We start from the raw sequence: 18,298 nt of genomic DNA on the forward strand, positions 1-18,298 counted from the left end.
ACAAAGATATACCTTTTTTACAGATGTTCGAAATGATCACCGTTTACTTCGATACACTTTCGAATTCGATGAATAAACGATTGTTTTACGTGTTTGAGAGATTCCGGAGTAATTGCGGTGCACGCACGCTGAATTCTTTCTCGCATATCTTTCTCGGAATATCGCGATAAACTTCATTTGCACGGAACATACTCAACGAATCATTTCCTGATCGCTGGATTGGACGTGGTGGAAGAATTTCTTGGCCGGCTCGATCACCAGATCTTACGCCTCTTGATTTGTTTCTTTGGGGACACCTAAAAAATGAAGTTTATCGCGATATTCCGACAACACCTGAAGATATGCGAGAAAGAATTCAGCGTGCGTGCACCGCAATTACTCCGGAATCTCTCAAACACGTAAAACAATCGTTTATTCATCGAATTCGAAAGTGTATCGAAGTAAACGGTGATCATTTCGAACATCTGTAAAAAAGGTATATCTTTGTAGTTATACATACAATAGAGTTTCTTTTCCTAAACGTGATTTTTGTGGTTCAAAGTCATTTGAAGGTCAACATATTCTGTATGGTTGAATTTGTTTTTTTACAAGCTTACATCATTTCGTTAAGGAAAATATACCATCTCATTTAAAAAGATGTTCATGACCTTGATATCTTGTGAAAGGTCACATTAAAAAAATAATTTTCTTATCAGAGTACTAGTCTCTTTGAATCGAACAATTTTCGTCCTTTGACTTTTTTCATATCATCAAAGCAGAGATATTCTAAGTGCTACAGTTAGAGGAAACACCCTGTATATATGTAGGCAGGTATAAAAAACTTTAATATCAATCGAGGTAAGCATAATATGCGCGGCTGGCTCGCGCTACTGATATAATATGTTAAGACACTGGCTCAGTGTGTGCAGCGTGGTGTGCGCCATGGCTTTGAGAACGAGCAGGTCCTGATCGAGGTGCAGCTCCGAGTTCTCGATCGACTGCGCCAGGGCGAGATTCTGCTTCTCGACCTTCCTCAGCTGCTCCTGGCAGTTGGCGAAAGCGTCCAGCACCTCGAGCTTCACCACGGGATTCCTGCCGGTGTTGCCGGAGTGTTCGCGGGGCGGCAACGGGGGATGGCTGCTCGCTATCGCCCTGGTGTACATTTCCGTGACCGCCCGCAGCTTGTCCACCCACTCCTGGCGGGCTCGCGCGTCCGTCGCTCGCAGCTTGATCATGTCACCTGAAAACGACACCGACAGGTCAAGCAAGCCGAATCTGACGTCTGGGTGGAGCCGACGCTCACCCGTGGCGGAGTTGACGGTGAACGTGTTGGAATCCTCGTCGCTGGGCGCTATCACCGCGCCCGCCAGGTATATCGAGCACCGCGGCCTCTGATTCTTCTCGGACTCGCTGAGGAAGTAGTGCAGCTCGCCGGTCTCGGGGCTCAGGATGAACCAGCGGTACTGCCAGCCCTTCATGGCGTTCGTGTACTTGTGCAGCAGGCCCTCATAGGGATGCCTCGCCTGCACGTTCATCGCTCGGAGCTCTCGTGTTCCCCTGGAAGCCTCTCACTCTGCGGACGACGCGAATGCGATCCCGGGTGGTGTGTCATCTGCATCTGACGCGATCGTGCACAACTGACAAGTCTGAAGGAAGGTTAGGTTACACGAGAGGCGGAGCAGGTTAGGTTATACGAGGCCGCAGTCCGCACGCGACCGACACTTGTTCAAACGAATATCCGCATATCCGCGTGTGCGAACAAGTGTTTAAAAATAATGTAGGCCGTGTGTCACTCTCGCTGTATCAAACGTTCACTCGATTGTCCCGTACAAACTTCTCGCGTGGAGGTTAACGGCTTCGCATCAGCTGCGGATAGGCATGTGCCTGTCACGTATGTAGAATACATACGCAATATAATTTTGGGTAATTGTGAAGGAAAGCTCCTTCCTCTCCGATTTCCTTCAAACTTGGTAGAAATGTATATTTTGGTCCTAAAACACGATTGCGAGAAGGAAAATCGTCGTTCTCAAGTAGAAAAAAAGTTATTACGTGCTGAAAAGTGACAGTTTCGAGGTTAGGAAATCTGTCACACCGGCAATCTACGGGCGTAGCGCACACTGACCAAGCATGCGCGGTGTTTTTTCACACGCTTTTTATGCTTATTTTGTTCATAGTATACTTTATAGCAGAAATGTAAGATTACTTGTGTTAATTTCCAAATTGCTATTACACTTCTCGGACACCGTATTTCTTTGTTTATTAAATGATGCTCATTGGCAAATAAAAAGATAATTTGGTAATTAAGTATACTACAGACGACCTTCCCGATTTTAAATAAAAAACGCGGTTGGGTTGGGTTAGTTCTTTCGCAGTTTTTACTTTCGATTAAAGTAGAGAATAATTTCTATTTAACTGTTTGATTTTGGTTAAAGCAGAGAATACCGCGTATTTAACTATAATTACCAAATTATCTTTTTGTTTGCCAATGAGCATCATTTAATAAACAAAGAAATACAGTGTCCAAAGTGTAATAGCAATTTGGAAATTAATGCAGGAAAATCACCGATTCCGCCGGTAATACAGACGACTCCAGGATCGCCTTAAGGGGAAGCTGGAGTTGCTAGTGAACTATTTTTTCACTATAGCGATGGTAATTGCAGTTTCGAAAATTCTCTTTATTGCTTGTGCAGAATAAAAAATCCTTTTCCACAAATGAAGTATAGATAGAAAGTCCGCTCTACAGGACTTTATATTCAAAATGGAAAAAAGTTAAAAACTTGCATTTGTCTTTTCTAACTTTTTTCCATTTTGAATATAAAGTCCTGTAGAGCGGACTTTCTATCTATACTTCATTTGTGGAAAAGGATTTTTTATTCTGCACAAGCAATAAAGAGAATTTTCGAAACTGCAATTACCATCGCTATAGTGAAAAAATAGTTCACTAGCAACTCCAGCATCCCCTTAACACAAGTAATCTTACATTTCGCTGCTATAAAGTATACTATGAACAAAATAAGCATAAAAAGCGTGTGAAAAAACACCGCGCATGCTTGGTCAGTGTGCGCTACGCCCGTAGACTGCCGGTATGACAGATTTCCTAACCCCGAAACCGTCATTTGAGTAAACTGTAACTTTGGTTCTACTTGAGAGCGACGATTTTCCTTCTCGCAATCGTGTTTTAGGACCAAAATATACATTTCTACCAAGTTTGAAGGAAATCGGAGAGGAAGGAGCTCTCCTTCACAATTACCTAATTTTGGATACCTAGAGAATGTGATGTGGGAAAGGGAAAGATTTGTTCAAAATTTATAATTTCCAGTTCTCTATTTAAAAAGCTATGAGATTCACATGGAATTAAAGACGAGATATATCGCGTTTCCCTTGGGCGCGAATCGCAAGTGATTTTAAATAAATCGTAGCACACGTAATAAAAAAATACTTATGTATAAGCCGCGGCTCGGTCGATGCTTCACGACTGGAGAAAAAAAGACGCTTTCCTCCTTCCTTTTTATTTGAAAGAAGAAAAAAGATAGAAAATTTATTCTGAAGGATTTTGAAGCATCAACTGCATCGCGGTCCTAGAAAAACTACTAACGAAAACTTAATTGTTTAAAGACTGAAAGGTACTCGGAGAAACATTAAAGTAAGACACAGTACATTTTGCCAAGAACGAAACGAAATTGCATTGTCATAATCGTATCAATTGTGCGTAATATCGCTATTTAAAGTACACGATGGTGGACGCCGGTGTCGAAATAAAAATCTCTGCCTGTAAGTACAACATACATACATACATACATACATACATACATACATACATACATACATACATACATGCATACACATATGGATAATCGGTTTTCCCCGCGTTGACAAGAGAGAGATTTTAAAAATTTGATTCTTTTTTTTAATTATCTTAAAATGTCCTGCTGCAAAACGGAGTAACACATTCTTAATCTCCCTCGCGGTGTCACCGTGAAAATAAATACGAGGTAGTTCGGTTGCACGTATATATGTATATACATACATCCATACACACACCACACACACACATTATATATATATATATATATATATATATATATATATATATATATATAATGTGTGTGTATATATATATATATATATATATATATTGTTGACTTACTTGTTGGAGAATAAAAAGACGGTCAGAAATATAAAACTGCTAGAAAAGAAATCGCTTGCGCCTTGTACGACGATGCAAGTTTAAAACGAAATTTTCAAAATAAAAAGATTACAAAAGTCTCGAGTCTCGGAAGAGAGTTTCGTTACGATTATGCATATATTATATAAAAACAAAAACCAAAAGGAAATCACGCGCTTGAATTATGACGACACGAGGCCCTGCTTAATCAGCGCGGCGCGAATGTCGGGCAGCTCGACTTTATAGTCACCGCTCTCCGGGAAGTCGACGATCTTGATCCTCACCGTTGACTCCATCGGCGTGAGTTCCGCCAACGCCTGCTGCACCGCGGGCGAATAGTTCCCGTCGGGGTTCGTGGGCGCTAGATCTGCGACGGAGCAACACGGAGACGAGTTTAATGATAATAAATTAATATTTTGATTGATAAATCGATAATTTTACCCGATACTCACTGACGATGGTGCACATGTTCGCCATCGCCGCGGGCTCGACGAAGTCCTTGGGCATCATTCTGATGTTCTTATGCTCCACCGGGTCCGTGTTTCCGTAATCAATGAAGAAGATCTGCGCCAGGCCTTTCTTTACCTCCGGAACGAGGCAGGCCGCGCGGTACCACGCCCCCTCGTACAGAGCCAGGCACAATTCGCACGCTCGGGGGATGTAGTACTCGGTGCTCTCGCAAAACTCTTTCATCTGCAAGAAAGTAACGCGGTTATTTAAATCCCCAAGTGCAAACTTGAATGCTCGTCGGCGCGACATTTACCTGCGGAGGCATCACCTCGGTGATGTGGGTCACCAGATCGATGTCGATCGGCGCTAGCATCAAGTATTTCCTCTCGTCCTCCTGTATGAGCAGCACCAGCGCGTCCACCGTGTCGCCTACGTTCCCTAAATTCGCGATTTGCATGTCGCCCAGCATGTAACATGTCTTGTCTGTGTGAAAAAGAAGAAAAATTATTATTAAGTATTAAATTAAATATTAAATTATTATTATCAAAGTCCTTAAAGTCCCAAAGTTAACGTAAAAGCTAGATTTAAATAATGAAGCGAGGCTAAAACTTCCATCACACTATCAAAAATTGTTATCAATAAATTACTGATAACAAAGTATTGTCTCATTTTTTTCTCTGCATGCACTTCTCATTATCGAGAATCAGTTACCATCATAATCTTCTTGTTTCCAATTCGGCTGCAGTAACTGATTGATCTTATCATTGACGCTTTCCCCGGAAGGCATCGTTAAATTGATTCCGTCCTTCAGCGGTGCACCGTCGTGCGTACACGTCAACGATACCTCCTCGGCCAGCAAGTGGCGAAGGTAGGCGTCCACGTCTTTCGTTATCGGCACGTCACGGGGAACGTTCTTCAAATAAATCTTCGCTGCGCAACTTCGCTCCTGTTGAAAAAAAAACAAAAAAAAACAAATAGAGATCGCCAGGAAGGAGATTGATCGCGCGGAGAAACGGAAAACTGACCATCCTCAAATTGTCCGGCAGGACCTGGAGTTCCTTCACGCCGATCTCGCTTATGTTTCCAAAGTCGACGTATATTATTTTCGCCTTGTCGTCCTGCACGGCCGTCACCATCGCGCGGTAACAATTCCCGTCGTCGAACGGCGCGATCACCATCTGCGACTTCTCGATATTCTGCGAGTCCGACAGGTACGGCGCTGCGAGTGGAAAAAGCAATTTGCAACTAGTATTATATTATTTATCTTACGTTACTTCGTATCGATTTCGTGATCGAGATTACGCTACCTGTACGCGCGGCTTGCGCGACGCGTTGCATAATTCTGTGGAAGTACTCGTTGTCCTCCTTGTCCAGCGAGCGGCCGAACATGAAGTAGTGGTTCCGATAATTCGTGAGGCATATCTGAAACAATTGTATCCAAACGAGAAATTTAATTTTACTGCTTTGCTAGTAACAGTATCAATATCAAGATCATCGATATGTGAACATCGCTTGAAATTTCGCGATTAAATCGCAACGCGATACATTCCAATCTGTGAATGGACAGTCTAATTTCAGTTACACTTGGAAAAAAATTAATTAAATTAATTAAAGTTAAGAATTAAGTATTTCATTAATTAAAGATCCGCTCTTGTAAATATAAAAAACAAACCTTGGATCCATTCTTCAATTCGGACAACGCGGGAATTTGCGACTTCGCCTGGGCTTTCGCCTCCGTGGGTTTCCAGGGCTTTACCACGGCTGTTACTAGCTCGTCACCTTTCGAATCCTTGGAATCCTCCTTTACCTCCGTTATATCTATTTTGAGACTCTCTTCCGCCCGATTGTGTTCTTTTATGATCGTCGTGAACTGATATGTCTTTCCCACCTGGAAAAAATAGGATTCTATCAATCTCTCATTTAAAAAAAAAAGATAATTGTTTCAACATTTCAGTATGCGAATAAATATTTTGTGTCTAAAAAAAATATTTAAAGATTAAAAAACCCACTTCTAATTGTCTGGTAGATTGGGTCACTTCGCACGTTACGCCGAAGGAGCAGATATCCAGGAACTTGGCGGGACACGGCATAATCTTCTCCACTGGCACAACTCTCGCCTCGTCTATCGATATGATGCGCAAGTCGGTTGGCGTCATAGAACCTGCCGGAACGTATCCTCTGTACCAGCCCTCCTTCGTCTTGCCGCAAACGCAATCGTCTAGTTGCGGTCTGAAAAATTCGTACTCGTTCCAGCCACTTGCACTTGCACTTGCACTCAAATTTATTTACTTAAATTTATATATTAATTTATTAATTAACGAGTTTGTGCTTACTTGTAGTCCGCGAACTCGCTCTCCATCGCCACGCACTCCACCTGCAGGTCTTGCAAGATCATCTCGAGCTTGTCCGTGAACATGTATGGGCACAGAGTGGCGCAGTAGACGTTGCTCTGCACGGGTCCGCAAATCTGCAGCAGGCCGACGAATTCCAGCTCGGGAAGCACCCTCTCGCTCAGCAGGTTATCGAGAACCCTCAAAACGTTGACGGGTTGAGCCGCCGAGTCTTGCCCAGCGGCACCCGGGCCGCCTTCCTTTTGCTGCACGTTGGTGCTCAACGACGGAGCGCTCTTCGTCGCGCACTCCGCCTGCGACTCTCCCTGCACCTCCACCGTGATAGTCTTGTCGGGGTTCATGGACATCATCCTCACGGAGATCTTATCGCCGTACTCCAACTTCCTGCATCTGTCGCTTGCCGACTGCGTCAGGCGGATCTTCCTGGCGAACCTCGCGGGTTTCGACAGCTCCTGGATGTCCCTGATCGCCGCGCCCTTCTCCAGCGGCTCCTCGTTGCCGAAGTCGATGAAGTGGATGCGCACGGGGTTCAGCGCCGTCACCATCGCCCGGTGCCAGATCGTCTCGTACAGCACGCCGTAGATGTTGCCGACGATCGGCTGCACGTTGCGCGACTGCTCCGCGACGTCCTGCAGCGTCGTCATGAGAGTTATGCGCGCGTCCGTGTCCTCGGTCCTGCAGACCCAGTACTCGCCGTTGCCCAACGGCACCACGATCTCCACCTCCGCGAACTTCGCTTTCGACAGGTACGTGTCCTTCTGGAAGGCCAGGTCGTCGCTCGGAACCTCACCGTTGCTGCAAACATTGTTGCTTCGCCTGTTGCTGTCCCTGTCACTGTGCGCCGCGGGTTTCCTGGCGTTCTGGGGCTCGTGCCTCTCGTAAGGCGGTCTCTTGTCGGCGTAGGTCTGTCTGTCCTTCATGTTGCTGCCGCTGTTGAATCTCTCGTTAGGACTGCTACTTTTATTTACATCGCCCACGTGATTACGGTTAGCTTGGTAGGCGCTATTGGCGCTAGTGGGTGTCCAAGACTTAGCGTTTCTTCTCGACTGATCGGTATTGGTATTGATCTGATCGAACGCCTGTGACCGATTTGGATTTGGGGAAATGTCTTTGGTATTCATCGCTGGCTGGTCCGTCGCTCTTTTAACTTGAGCGTCCTTAGCGTCACTCTCGTATCGAGCGGACGGAAGTCCACGTTGATTGGCGGCGTTATCGGTGTAATCGTTCACACTCGCGCTATTCTTGCTCGCGCTCACGTTCGTGCTGTTCGTACTGCTCTCCGTGTGCATCGGCGCCGTACGGGGCCGCCGTAACTGGGCGCTGTTGGCCGACGGCTCTTTCGTTTGATCCTCACGTTTCTTCCCCTCGTCTTTGATCGCCAGCGACGACAAATCGACCGCTTCTTCCACTAACGCTCTGTAAAAAAATATTTTCTATCGATAAAACAAAGTTTGATAATTATTTCTGACGCGGAGCTCGATTAGGCGAATTTTTATTCGCAAGCTTCACCGACGAATTTTAATAATAATAATAATAATAAAATATACTCACGGTACGCGCTCGCACTCGAGCTGATGTCGCGGCCAGTCCTTCACTTGGCACGCTCTGCTGCAGTAATGCGTGTCACACTTCTCGCAGTGTTTCATCGTCTTAACCGAGCAGACGAGACACCTCTTTATTTTGCTACCAAGCTTGTCATCCAGATGCTCGTACAGTCCCTGGAAAAAATAAAATATCACCAGTGGAATAATTAATATCTCGTGTTAATGCAGAATTAGTCAACTATCAACTGCAGCAAGAAAACAGCTTCTAATCAACCGGAGAATTAATTGCGGTAACTTTATATTTCTAACGATAATTTTTTGCAATTTAACTCGACAATATCGCGGCGCGGCAATGCACACGCGGTGTTACCACAGCACATACAGCATATCGTTGATCATGTACTTTTTTTATGTACTCCTCGATCCGCGGATCGTTCTCCGGAACTTCGTATCCCGTGTAACCGCGTCCGAACGACACGCGTCTCTTTTTATCCAACACGTTGGTCATCAGACCTCTGAAATAGAAAAAATTATCGTGTCAATTATCGCATAACGATAAGTGTACACTAAATACCTGTGAACATATTGCGATATTATCTAACCTTGACCACAATCTACTTGTATTCACGAAAGGTTCCTCATTTTCAGATATATTGTATCCTTCTAGGTGAGGAGCTCTTGCATCTTCGAGTTTAGATGCACGATCCTTCTGTATTGCACTCAATGTGTGATTTAATTTCAACATAGGATTGCTATTAAACACATACACACACACATAATTAATTTTTCTCATTAATTTAATTATTGAAGAACTTTTCGAATACTTTGGCCTCGTTACACGTGAATGATACAAAATAAAAAAAACATACGTGTAATTACGCCTTAATGTGATTTAACAATAATTACTGGTACTCAAACTTACGGTTTTATATTGACATTCGCTGCCTCAGCAACATCTTGCATCGCACTCATTATATCTTCCAAAGTTACGGACTTTTGTGCACGAGGTTGAGGCAGAGGTTGACTTTTGCACGGTTGTTCCCTGCTGGAAGACCTCTCCTTCGCAAGTGTAACTCTCAGGTATAATGGTTTCTTATTATTAAGCTCTCGTATAGAGCATTCAGCCTCACGAAACGAGCCGTACGTGATGTAGGCCCACGTAGCGTTGGGGGGATGAAACAGTCCGGTGACTCTACCGTACTGACCAAAAACCTCTCCAATAGCATTCTTGAATGAATTTACAATCGATATTATTGTCTAAGAAAATATGTCAAAAGTGCAAACAAATAATGGGGACATTGGATAACGTCATAAGACATTCAATGAAAAATATATACATAGCAACAAATATCTCTCGTTAACCCTTAGAGGGCCAGGATTTTTCCATTAAAATTTGAAATTTTTTAACGTAAAATTTATGCATATATGCAACCTATAGGTTCCATAAAGTTCCCAAGTTCGTACCTTGCTCTTATATGAGCCACCCCGGCCCTCTAAGGGTTAAATTAATTATAAACAAGACACTTCTCTCGGAGTATGGAATTACATTTGATTAAAACACTTAATTTGGAGATACATGTTAATGTGATATCTATCTTACTGTACCTCATTCAACTCAGGTGGCAAGTTATTCACATATATCTTATATTCCACATCCATTCTGTGTGCAAATCATATAAAAGAAAATAATTAAAGCAAAACAGGTGAAAAACAATTCATATGGAATACAAATGTCTTTACATGCGAGCATCGAGGGAGTCGAGAATCAAATATCAGAAGACGTAATTGTGCCTAACGATATTTAGCAAGGTGACACTGAAACACCGAGTCAGTCAGCTAGTTGTATTTAATTCTATTATACATATTTTAGAAATTGCAAAATTCAACACTCGACATTCACATGTAACGGCACCTTAATGCGTTACAAAAGTATCTCAGAGATCATATAAAATAAGATATCAGAAAAATTATAGTAAAATATACAACTCAACAGAAAATCTACAAAATTCTCTAATCACACAAATGGCAAACTCTGTGGACAAAAATCTCTAATTTAATCAGATATCTACATAATTTCTAATTTAATCAGATATCTACAGAATTTCTAATCTAATCAGATATCTACATAATTTCTAATTTAATCAGATATCTACAGAATTTACCTAGACACACTCTTCGTGCTTACCTATCAACAACCGGCATGTTTACCGCATCTGTATCATTTGCCATGTCCATATCCACACTTGCCGTTTCATACATATTGCTCATGTACAATGTCTGCTCCACGTTAACGGATCAAGATCTCGCATCAATCTCACACTGCACTGCCTTCGAATGCTCACAAAGGCTGAATAAGGCCAGGAAACATGCAATGTATCAGCACGCCTGGAGACACAACATCGAAGGACACTTGTTGAATTGAATCGTAGGCACATTGCTAAACATGATAGGAGCTTCGGTCTTCCCCTGATTATGTAAAGTTAGAAATATACACACACGTGAGGGCTGCAGAATAACCCAAAGTCGATTCGTTCGAGTAACATAAATTTATTTCTGTAGGCAAAAGAGAAAGAGAGGAAAAAAAATTGCTGCTGTGAACAAAAAATCGAAAAAGTCGAATTAGTGCAGGATAAACTGCAACCTCTCTGCACTCGAGACGATATGACCGTATCTCGAGGATCTGATTGAAAAGAAAGAGATCACAAGGGGGTAAAGTTGAGTAAAACCGGCTCAAGAAAGTTCAATGAGCAAACAGAATTTTCCGCTGGTACTACGACAAACATCGAATCGAATATCGAATTTATAAACTCGCAAAACTATATTAATTCGTGGAAAACTCACGTGCTAAATGATAAACTTTCGATCCTTCTCGATTAAGCACTTTGAAGTAACGACACAGGAGAAGTACTCACGATCGCTCGAAAGAACGGTGATAACACTAGCGGTTACTCGGAATGGTTATCGCACTTCTTGCACCTCCTCCTTCCTCATCCTTCTCGTGTACATTAGTTCCTTATTTTAAAAAAAACCGGGGGGGTTGACTCTATCCTTTTCCTTCTCCACCTTCCTCGTTCTGTACTTCAAGCGCTACGAATTTTAAACAGAACGATGAGAGACAGTTATCCTCGCTAATTCCGAGAAAAATGAATTAATTATTTTAAATTAATTGCGCGACAAGAGTTGTCCGAGCTTGTTCTCGAGCGGAAGGCGCCAGTAAAAAAAAGAACAAAAGATGCTTCCTTAACGAGCGTAGTAGAACATATATTCGCTGTCCGAACTTTCAAATTGCGCGCGAACGATATAACCAAACTGGCGATAGTGGAAAACGCCGCAGAGTACAGAACTAATTGCGCGGCAGATATGTCGGATAACATTATAATTACACACTCCACATACGCTTTGTGCGTGACTCGTTACATAATTCGAGGAAACAACGACGATATTTACGTTTATCACGCACGCGGGATCCAATTTAGCGAGTATTTCGTCAGAGATGAGAAGTGACTAGGAAGACAATCGCCGCATCCAATGACAGTTTTCCGAATATGGAGAGAAACACTAGTAACTAGAGTCACATCGCGCTATCAATTCCCTCGACTAATTATCTAACGAGACCTCATCCTTTCGCTGTCCTCATTGGTGCGCCGCGTTTTAGAATGAAATAATCAGCTATACGGGAGCAGCGAAGACGTAATCACTAGACAAATCACTAGGCAGTAAGGAGAGAAAACGTTTCGTCATGGAATGTGCGGGTGACAGTCGCAGATATATATACTCGGCGATACTCGGGGCCTTGACAATTTTTTAATCTCACGCCTTTCTCGCGTGGAAGCACGTACGTACGTCGATAATAATATTAGAACGAGAATTCTCGCCAAGCGTTGTATCGCGCGAGTGCGGAAAAGTGTGCGCTCGGCGCAGGCGACGGACGACGGCGGCGCGCGATTGGCTCGCGTCGACCGATGTTATTTCGCGAGATGTGTCATGTGACCCCTTCCCTATTTATGCAAACATCACCGATCACTTGGCTCCACGGTCTCGTGGCAAAACAATAACAAATAACACACGTCGTCGTTTCGCGTTTAACGATTTCTCTGCCTCGCGGATTCACGGGATTATTCGTTGCGCGCGCGCCCGCCCGCGGGACAGGCCCTCGCTTGCGATCGATCGCGCTCTCTCGATCACGGGATTGTCGCGGAATTCGTCGGGGAAGGATCGATCTGACGGGAAAAAGTGAGACCCAATCTGGTCACGCCGCGATGTTGTCAGCCGCGGAAAATGCCCGCTGACGAGAGCCAGCACGGACGTGGTACGTGCGTGTGTGGACGCGCGTGGACCAATATGTGATTTCGGCGTGCTCGCCGTTGTTCTCACGAGGGAGATAGTGAAAACGAGGCGCACGCGAACGAGCGAGACGGCGACGGGGAGAGAAAAGGTGCGATAAGATCGGATAATAGAGAGCTTTTCTTCGAGCGTTCCTCGTGGCTCGTGCGGACGCGCGAGGCTCTGCCTGCCGAATCGATCGGACGTCGGACGAGTCAAAATCGAGTTTCCAGGTGCGGACAGTACGGACAGTACCGCGTGCATTTTTCCCTTTTTTTTCTTTTCATAATTCTGCGAGCACGCGTTTCCCCGTTTGCTTGCCATTCCCGTCGACATCGACATCGACGGTCGTCGCGCGAATTCCGCGCGTCATTAGCACGCGCGACGCAACGTGACGTTCCCGCGTGCACATTTATTTACATCCGCACGCGTCAGCGCGCTGAACACGCTTGACGGACGGATCCAGCTTGCGATCCGATGTTTTCCCTTATCTAGCGAGCTCTCGTGCACACTTCTGGTAGCCTCTTCGCGTGACGATCGAGTGGATTGTCGATTGCCGTTTTCGTCGAAACCCCCCGCGAATCGCTAATGGATGACTCTAAGTACGGGGACTTCTCGCTGGCCAGCCCGATGGACATGGTGAAGCAGGAGCCCGTCCAGGAGATCGGCACTGCGTCAGCGTCAGTGCCGATCCCTGGAGGCCACAGGGGCACCACGCGGGGAGCCTACGATCAGTTCTCACCGTCACCCCTTGCAGTCTCCTCCGGCTGGGGCATGAGGACCGACCACATGGAGTATCCCTTCAAGATGGACCCGGATCAGCTGGACATCTCGTTCAAGATGGACGAGGACGACATATTCCAGATTGACAAGGCCGAGCTGATCCAGGGACCAACCCTGGCCGAGCTCAACGCCAACGATGACACCCTCCTGGAAGACCTGAACTTTGACGATCTACTGCTACCCGAGGAGAGGGTGCAGCCGATGAAGGCTGAGAACGCGCCACAGTCGAGCAGCTCTCTGTTCAGCGCTAGCGGCGCCGCAGGCTTCGCACCCAGCAGTTTCCCCCAGACCGGATTGACTTATCGTAGCTGCCCCACGTACACCAACACGTATGGGTTCAACTTGAACAAGGGTTCGAACGTTGCGGACAACAACGCGGAGGCTGTCAGTCCCACTGCGTTTCCTAGCCCGGGAACCAGCAACATTGCAGGTACATTGAGCATTTAATTATAATGGCAATTTATTTATGTCGTTGCAATATTGTTTGCACAAATAAATATCAACTTGCGAGTTAAAATCTGCTAATTATTGTTTTTTCGAGAAGCCGAGATGACAGTAACGCTACTGTCGGTTCTTGCAGGCAGTTCAACAGCGAGCTCCTCGACCTCGCCGCATCCCGTGGGCCGGCCTATCGTATCGTCCACCTTGCACGAGCTGCTTATGAGACGGTCCGACAATCCGTTCAGCAACCCAGCGTCCAGCCAGATGGACAGTATCTCGACGATGGGCGGCAAACCGAAAGCTTCGAGGCTCTCCATGTCCGCGCCGACGCAGACGATGGGACTGGATCAGATCTGGGCGCACAGGGAACCGCGGCAGCACCTGTTGAGCACCAGCAGCCTGGTGGAGGCGGGCTCGACGAGCAGTTTGAGCACCGGAGGCGCGCTGAGCCCCGATCCTCTGTGTGTCGATCCTCTCAGCCACGACGAGGGCTACGAGGACAGCGACGATGACAGCGATCATTACGACGATGACAGCAGCGATAACGGTACTCATATTACATACGCGGTGTTTGTTTTTCACCTTTGCGAGAGCTCGATGCAATTCATTAATTCATCATTATTTTCTGATTCTTTCGTGAGCGAGAAAAATTTATTTCAATTTATTTAATTAAAAAATTTATTTAATTTTTATCACTGGAATGGATATCTTAGATTGAGATCAATCGGAATGCAAATGATTATTTAGATACAGGTGGGAGCGACGGCGAGGATCAGGGCGGCAACAGAGTGGGCGCGGGCACAACGGAACTGGGAAAGGACCGGCACAACAAGAAGGAACGATTCTTCTGGCAGTACAACGTGCAGGCTAAGGGACCAAAGGGCCAACGGTTGATCGCCCGGGCGCGCCTGGAGGACCCGCATGTCCTGAACGAGGCGACTGATCCGGTATTTAGTCCACATTGTGCCCTCCGAGGAATTAAGCATAGCGGAAAAGCACGGAAAGGCGACGGGAACGATCTTACGCCGAATCCTCGCAAGCTTCATAGCATCGGCCGGGAGCTGGACAAGCTCAACCGTATCATAAACGACATGACGCCTGTTTCAGAATTACCCTTCACAGCACGACCGAAAACACGAAAGGAGAAGAACAAGCTGGCCTCGCGGGCGTGCCGCTTGAAAAAGAAGGCGCAGCACGAGGCCAACAAGATCAAACTGCACGGACTCGAAGTCGAGCACAGTTGAGTACCAGCGTCGATCTATCGACGGTGCGACGATGCGCGGCGGTAGTAGAGCGTCGCAAAAAATTAAATGCCAGCTCGAGCGTTGCTATTTTCCTCGTGATTTCGATCGGAATATTTAATAGCGTTAATCGTTTCCTCAAAAGAATATTTCTGCTATACTATATATATATATATATATATATATAGCTGTATATAGCTTCCGTTGTCAACAACTGCCATTCCAGAAATCCGGATGAAAAAAACCAGAAATGATATTTTCAGGGCGGCTGATCCAGGGTATATCGCAGGCCAAGCACATGCTCGCCGCCAAGCTGGCCGAGCACAATCCGGAGAGTCAGGAGGAGCTCACGCGGCAGATGGAGAAGTGCTGCAAGCTGGCTACCAGTGAGTGACTCCAATTTTTTAAATTGGATCTCCTATATATATACACATTGTCGATCATTGTGCGCTAATGCGGGTGTACGCGATTCTTTTTTTGTTGACAGAAATGCGAATAGCGAGCTACTCGACGGACTTCGTGAACAAGGTGCTGGACAACGTCAGAGCTGGGATTCCTGACGGCGGCATCGACACTTTTTAATATCGCAAGCGACCTCGTTTTTCCTATACAAATCTTACGTTCACGCGTGTATATAACTTTAGAAAAATATGCTACATATATATATACATATATATATATATGTGTGTATATGTTATACATGTAATAGGGTATTATGCTTCTTCTTCTTCTCTAAAGGTAATCGCTCTTAAAAAAAAATTGCTTCTGAAGGCAGACACCTATAGTTAACTTATTGGTTAATTAATACATGATAATTGCTACAGGTAAAACCGCTGCGGAAAATATATATATATATTTATCGTGATGCGGCGTGAGAAACGAAACCTTGGCATCGTGGTTATCGGTTGAAAAGAGAATTTAATTTTGATGATAATTTTTAATTTCTTTTTCTACGAAAGTTTTTGCATTTCTGCTGGAAGCCTCTGAGTTCTATTGTGTGTGTGTATATATATATCTATCTGTCTGTCCTGTGTACATAACATTTCTCACGCATCACGTATAATAGCTTCTCAGTGACGTGTCTCTTCGTAGGAGTACAGAGAGTATATTTTGTTTTACCAATTAGCTCGAGAAATCTTCTATCTTTTTTTAATAACGAGATACGATTATTATTTATGACGAAAGTGCTGGAAGAGAGAATGTCACCCGACACCGTTACAGACCATATCATCAATGTCCATTATCAGTATTGCAATAGCTAGAGAAGCACACACACACACACCGAAAGGCTCCTCGCTCGAGGAAAAACATTTGGAAAAGATAAATGTTAAATACGATACGGTAGTGTTTTGTTAATATCGCTTTTTGTTGTTGCGTGAAATTTTATTTCGACTTGTTGAGTTTACGGGAGTGTACGCATAGGCAACTATTTTTTGCACCGACGGGACTGGTGCTCCTTCCCGCGATCGATGATTAATTAATAAAACTAATGGAAAAATCAAGGTTTCGGAACTATTGCACGCGATGATGCAACAAACGTTAATCGACATTGATGACACGTTTTAATGTTTACGACGCGGCGATGTAGTTTTAAGTCTTAGTAGTGAAAAAAATCTAGAATGTGCACATATACATGTGTGTGTATATATATATATATGTGTGGTGTGTATATATATATATACACACGTGTGTATGTGTGTGTACATATATATCTCGCGCTTAGGAACGAGCTTTGAATTATGTAGTTGTTTGCTGTTTGCTGACTCAATCTACCTCAGAATGAAACGCTATACCTATACCTACACGTGTATGAAAAAAAATGTATTTGGATTAAAAACATGGAGTAACGGAAATAAAAACAAATTTGTAATCGTGCCGCGCGGAGATAGTCGTTATAGTCGTTTTATGAGTGTTTAGACGGGGGGGGGGGATTAGAGGGGTCAAGGGAGAAATCCCACCCTCCGTTCAGTGTTTTAGGAAGAAGGAAAGAAAAAAAAAACTGTACGCCGCGGTTAGAGTTACAATTATATTTTGCTAATTACTAAATATATATATATACATATATATTTTTTTTTTAAATACACGAGACGTTACTCTCGTCTCGTATTCGTACTAATATTTTTTTAATCGATTTTTGTATGTAAAGCAGTAAAGCGCAAAAATTGCGGCAGTCGCCTTCGTCGAGTACAGCGTGGATACATATATATATATATAATTAGCCGTACAATTGCACCATTGTGAATACAGACGTTGTAAATCCTCGATAATCGTTATGCGAGTCTTAATTTATTGTTATTATTCTTGCGGAGTTCTTTCATTTCTCTCTCTATCTTTCTCTCTCTCTCTCTTTCTCTCTCTCTCTCTTTCTCTCTCTCTCTCTCTCTCTCTCTCTCTCTCTCTCTCTCTTTTTCTGCTGTGTGTGCTAAGGAGCAAGAGTCGACGTGACACCAAATTGTGTAGCACGAGACGTCATTCTCGCGTATATATGTACATGTATACACAGATACACACACACACACACACACATATATACATATGTACATCGTATATAGTCACGGAAGTGTGCAAGACATATGTGCGTGTAATATAGAACTTCTTCCCTTCCGTTCTCGTGTAGAATGTGCAATACGTTTGACGCTTGGCATCATCGTCATCATCATCAGCGATGATGTCGCGCACCTTTTACGTTGGTGTTTACGGTCGCTGCGCAGTCCAGCTGATGCTCCAAGTACCTCGAGACATTTTTCTTCTTTGAGGGAAAAAGAGAATTGAGTTTTTATTCTAATTAAATAGAAAAAAGGAAGCGAAGAGCGGCATGCGGATTTTTCGACGAATAATCGATCATTTTAGAGTCGATGTGACGACGTTTTGCTTTTAGAGGTTCACGTCCTTGGAGTAAAAGTTTCCGCTTCTCGAATCGATCCTAAAAAAAATTCCTCCGCGATTTCTGTCGCGAGGCCTCACGGCGGAGCGATACGGCGTTGCCCGTATCTGGAGTTTATTACTCGGTCACTCGGCATG

General features: G+C 44.3%; 3 protein-coding genes and 1 long non-coding RNA gene across 10 annotated transcripts; 2 read left to right on the top strand and 2 right to left on the bottom strand.

Moving 5' to 3' along the window:
• Positions 1-797: 797 nt before the first annotated feature.
• On the bottom strand, positions 798-1,981 carry LOC105279047 (oxysterol-binding protein-related protein 11). Its single transcript, XM_011338585.2, has 2 exons — positions 1,283-1,981; positions 798-1,219 (listed from the first exon to the last, which is right to left on the bottom strand). Exons 1-2 carry the CDS (start codon positions 1,512-1,514, stop codon positions 867-869), a joined length of 585 nt encoding a protein of 194 aa, XP_011336887.1. The 5' UTR covers positions 1,515-1,981; the 3' UTR covers positions 798-866.
• A 2,105-nt stretch (positions 1,982-4,086) lies between these two features.
• LOC105279043 lies at positions 4,087-12,143 on the bottom strand. 6 transcript variants are annotated; one of them, XM_026972121.1, is made up of 17 exons: positions 11,937-12,143; positions 11,331-11,576; positions 10,675-10,874; positions 10,095-10,149; positions 9,412-9,716; positions 9,092-9,241; positions 8,872-9,004; positions 8,497-8,663; positions 6,928-8,361; positions 6,604-6,823; positions 6,267-6,482; positions 5,902-6,016; positions 5,620-5,813; positions 5,306-5,540; positions 4,908-5,077; positions 4,597-4,837; positions 4,087-4,511 (listed from the first exon to the last, which is right to left on the bottom strand). In XM_026972121.1, the coding sequence occupies exons 3-17, from the start codon at positions 10,755-10,757 to the stop codon at positions 4,327-4,329; spliced, it is 3,903 nt and encodes a 1,300-aa protein (XP_026827922.1). In that variant the 5' UTR covers positions 10,758-10,874; positions 11,331-11,576; positions 11,937-12,143; the 3' UTR covers positions 4,087-4,326. The 6 variants fall into 6 exon arrangements, with proteins under 6 accessions (XP_026827922.1, XP_019887076.2, XP_026827923.1 ...); XM_020031517.2 differs by lacking the exon at positions 11,937-12,143 and having other exon boundaries at positions 11,402-11,915; XM_026972122.1 differs by lacking the exon at positions 11,937-12,143 and having other exon boundaries at positions 8,893-9,004; positions 11,331-11,915.
• Positions 8,613-9,364, top strand: LOC113562506. The gene is made up of 2 exons (XR_003406939.1): positions 8,613-8,779; positions 9,138-9,364. It is a non-coding gene; the product is annotated as an uncharacterized LOC113562506 (long non-coding RNA).
• Positions 12,144-12,531: 388 nt separating the features above from the next.
• Positions 12,532-17,879, top strand: LOC105279044 (protein CREBRF homolog). Of its 2 annotated transcripts, none has more exons than XM_011338581.3 (5): positions 12,532-14,025; positions 14,140-14,583; positions 14,784-15,275; positions 15,541-15,663; positions 15,765-17,879. In XM_011338581.3, exons 1-5 carry the CDS (start codon positions 13,401-13,403, stop codon positions 15,857-15,859), a joined length of 1,779 nt encoding a protein of 592 aa, XP_011336883.1. In that variant the 5' UTR covers positions 12,532-13,400; the 3' UTR covers positions 15,860-17,879. The 2 variants fall into 2 exon arrangements, with proteins under 2 accessions (XP_011336883.1, XP_011336884.1); XM_011338582.3 differs by having other exon boundaries at positions 14,176-14,583.
• The last annotated feature ends 419 nt before the right edge of the window (positions 17,880-18,298 follow it).

The sequence above is a fragment of the Ooceraea biroi genome, chromosome 9 (assembly GCF_003672135.1).
Source record: "Ooceraea biroi isolate clonal line C1 chromosome 9, Obir_v5.4, whole genome shotgun sequence".
NCBI lineage: Eukaryota > Metazoa > Arthropoda > Insecta > Hymenoptera > Formicidae > Ooceraea > Ooceraea biroi.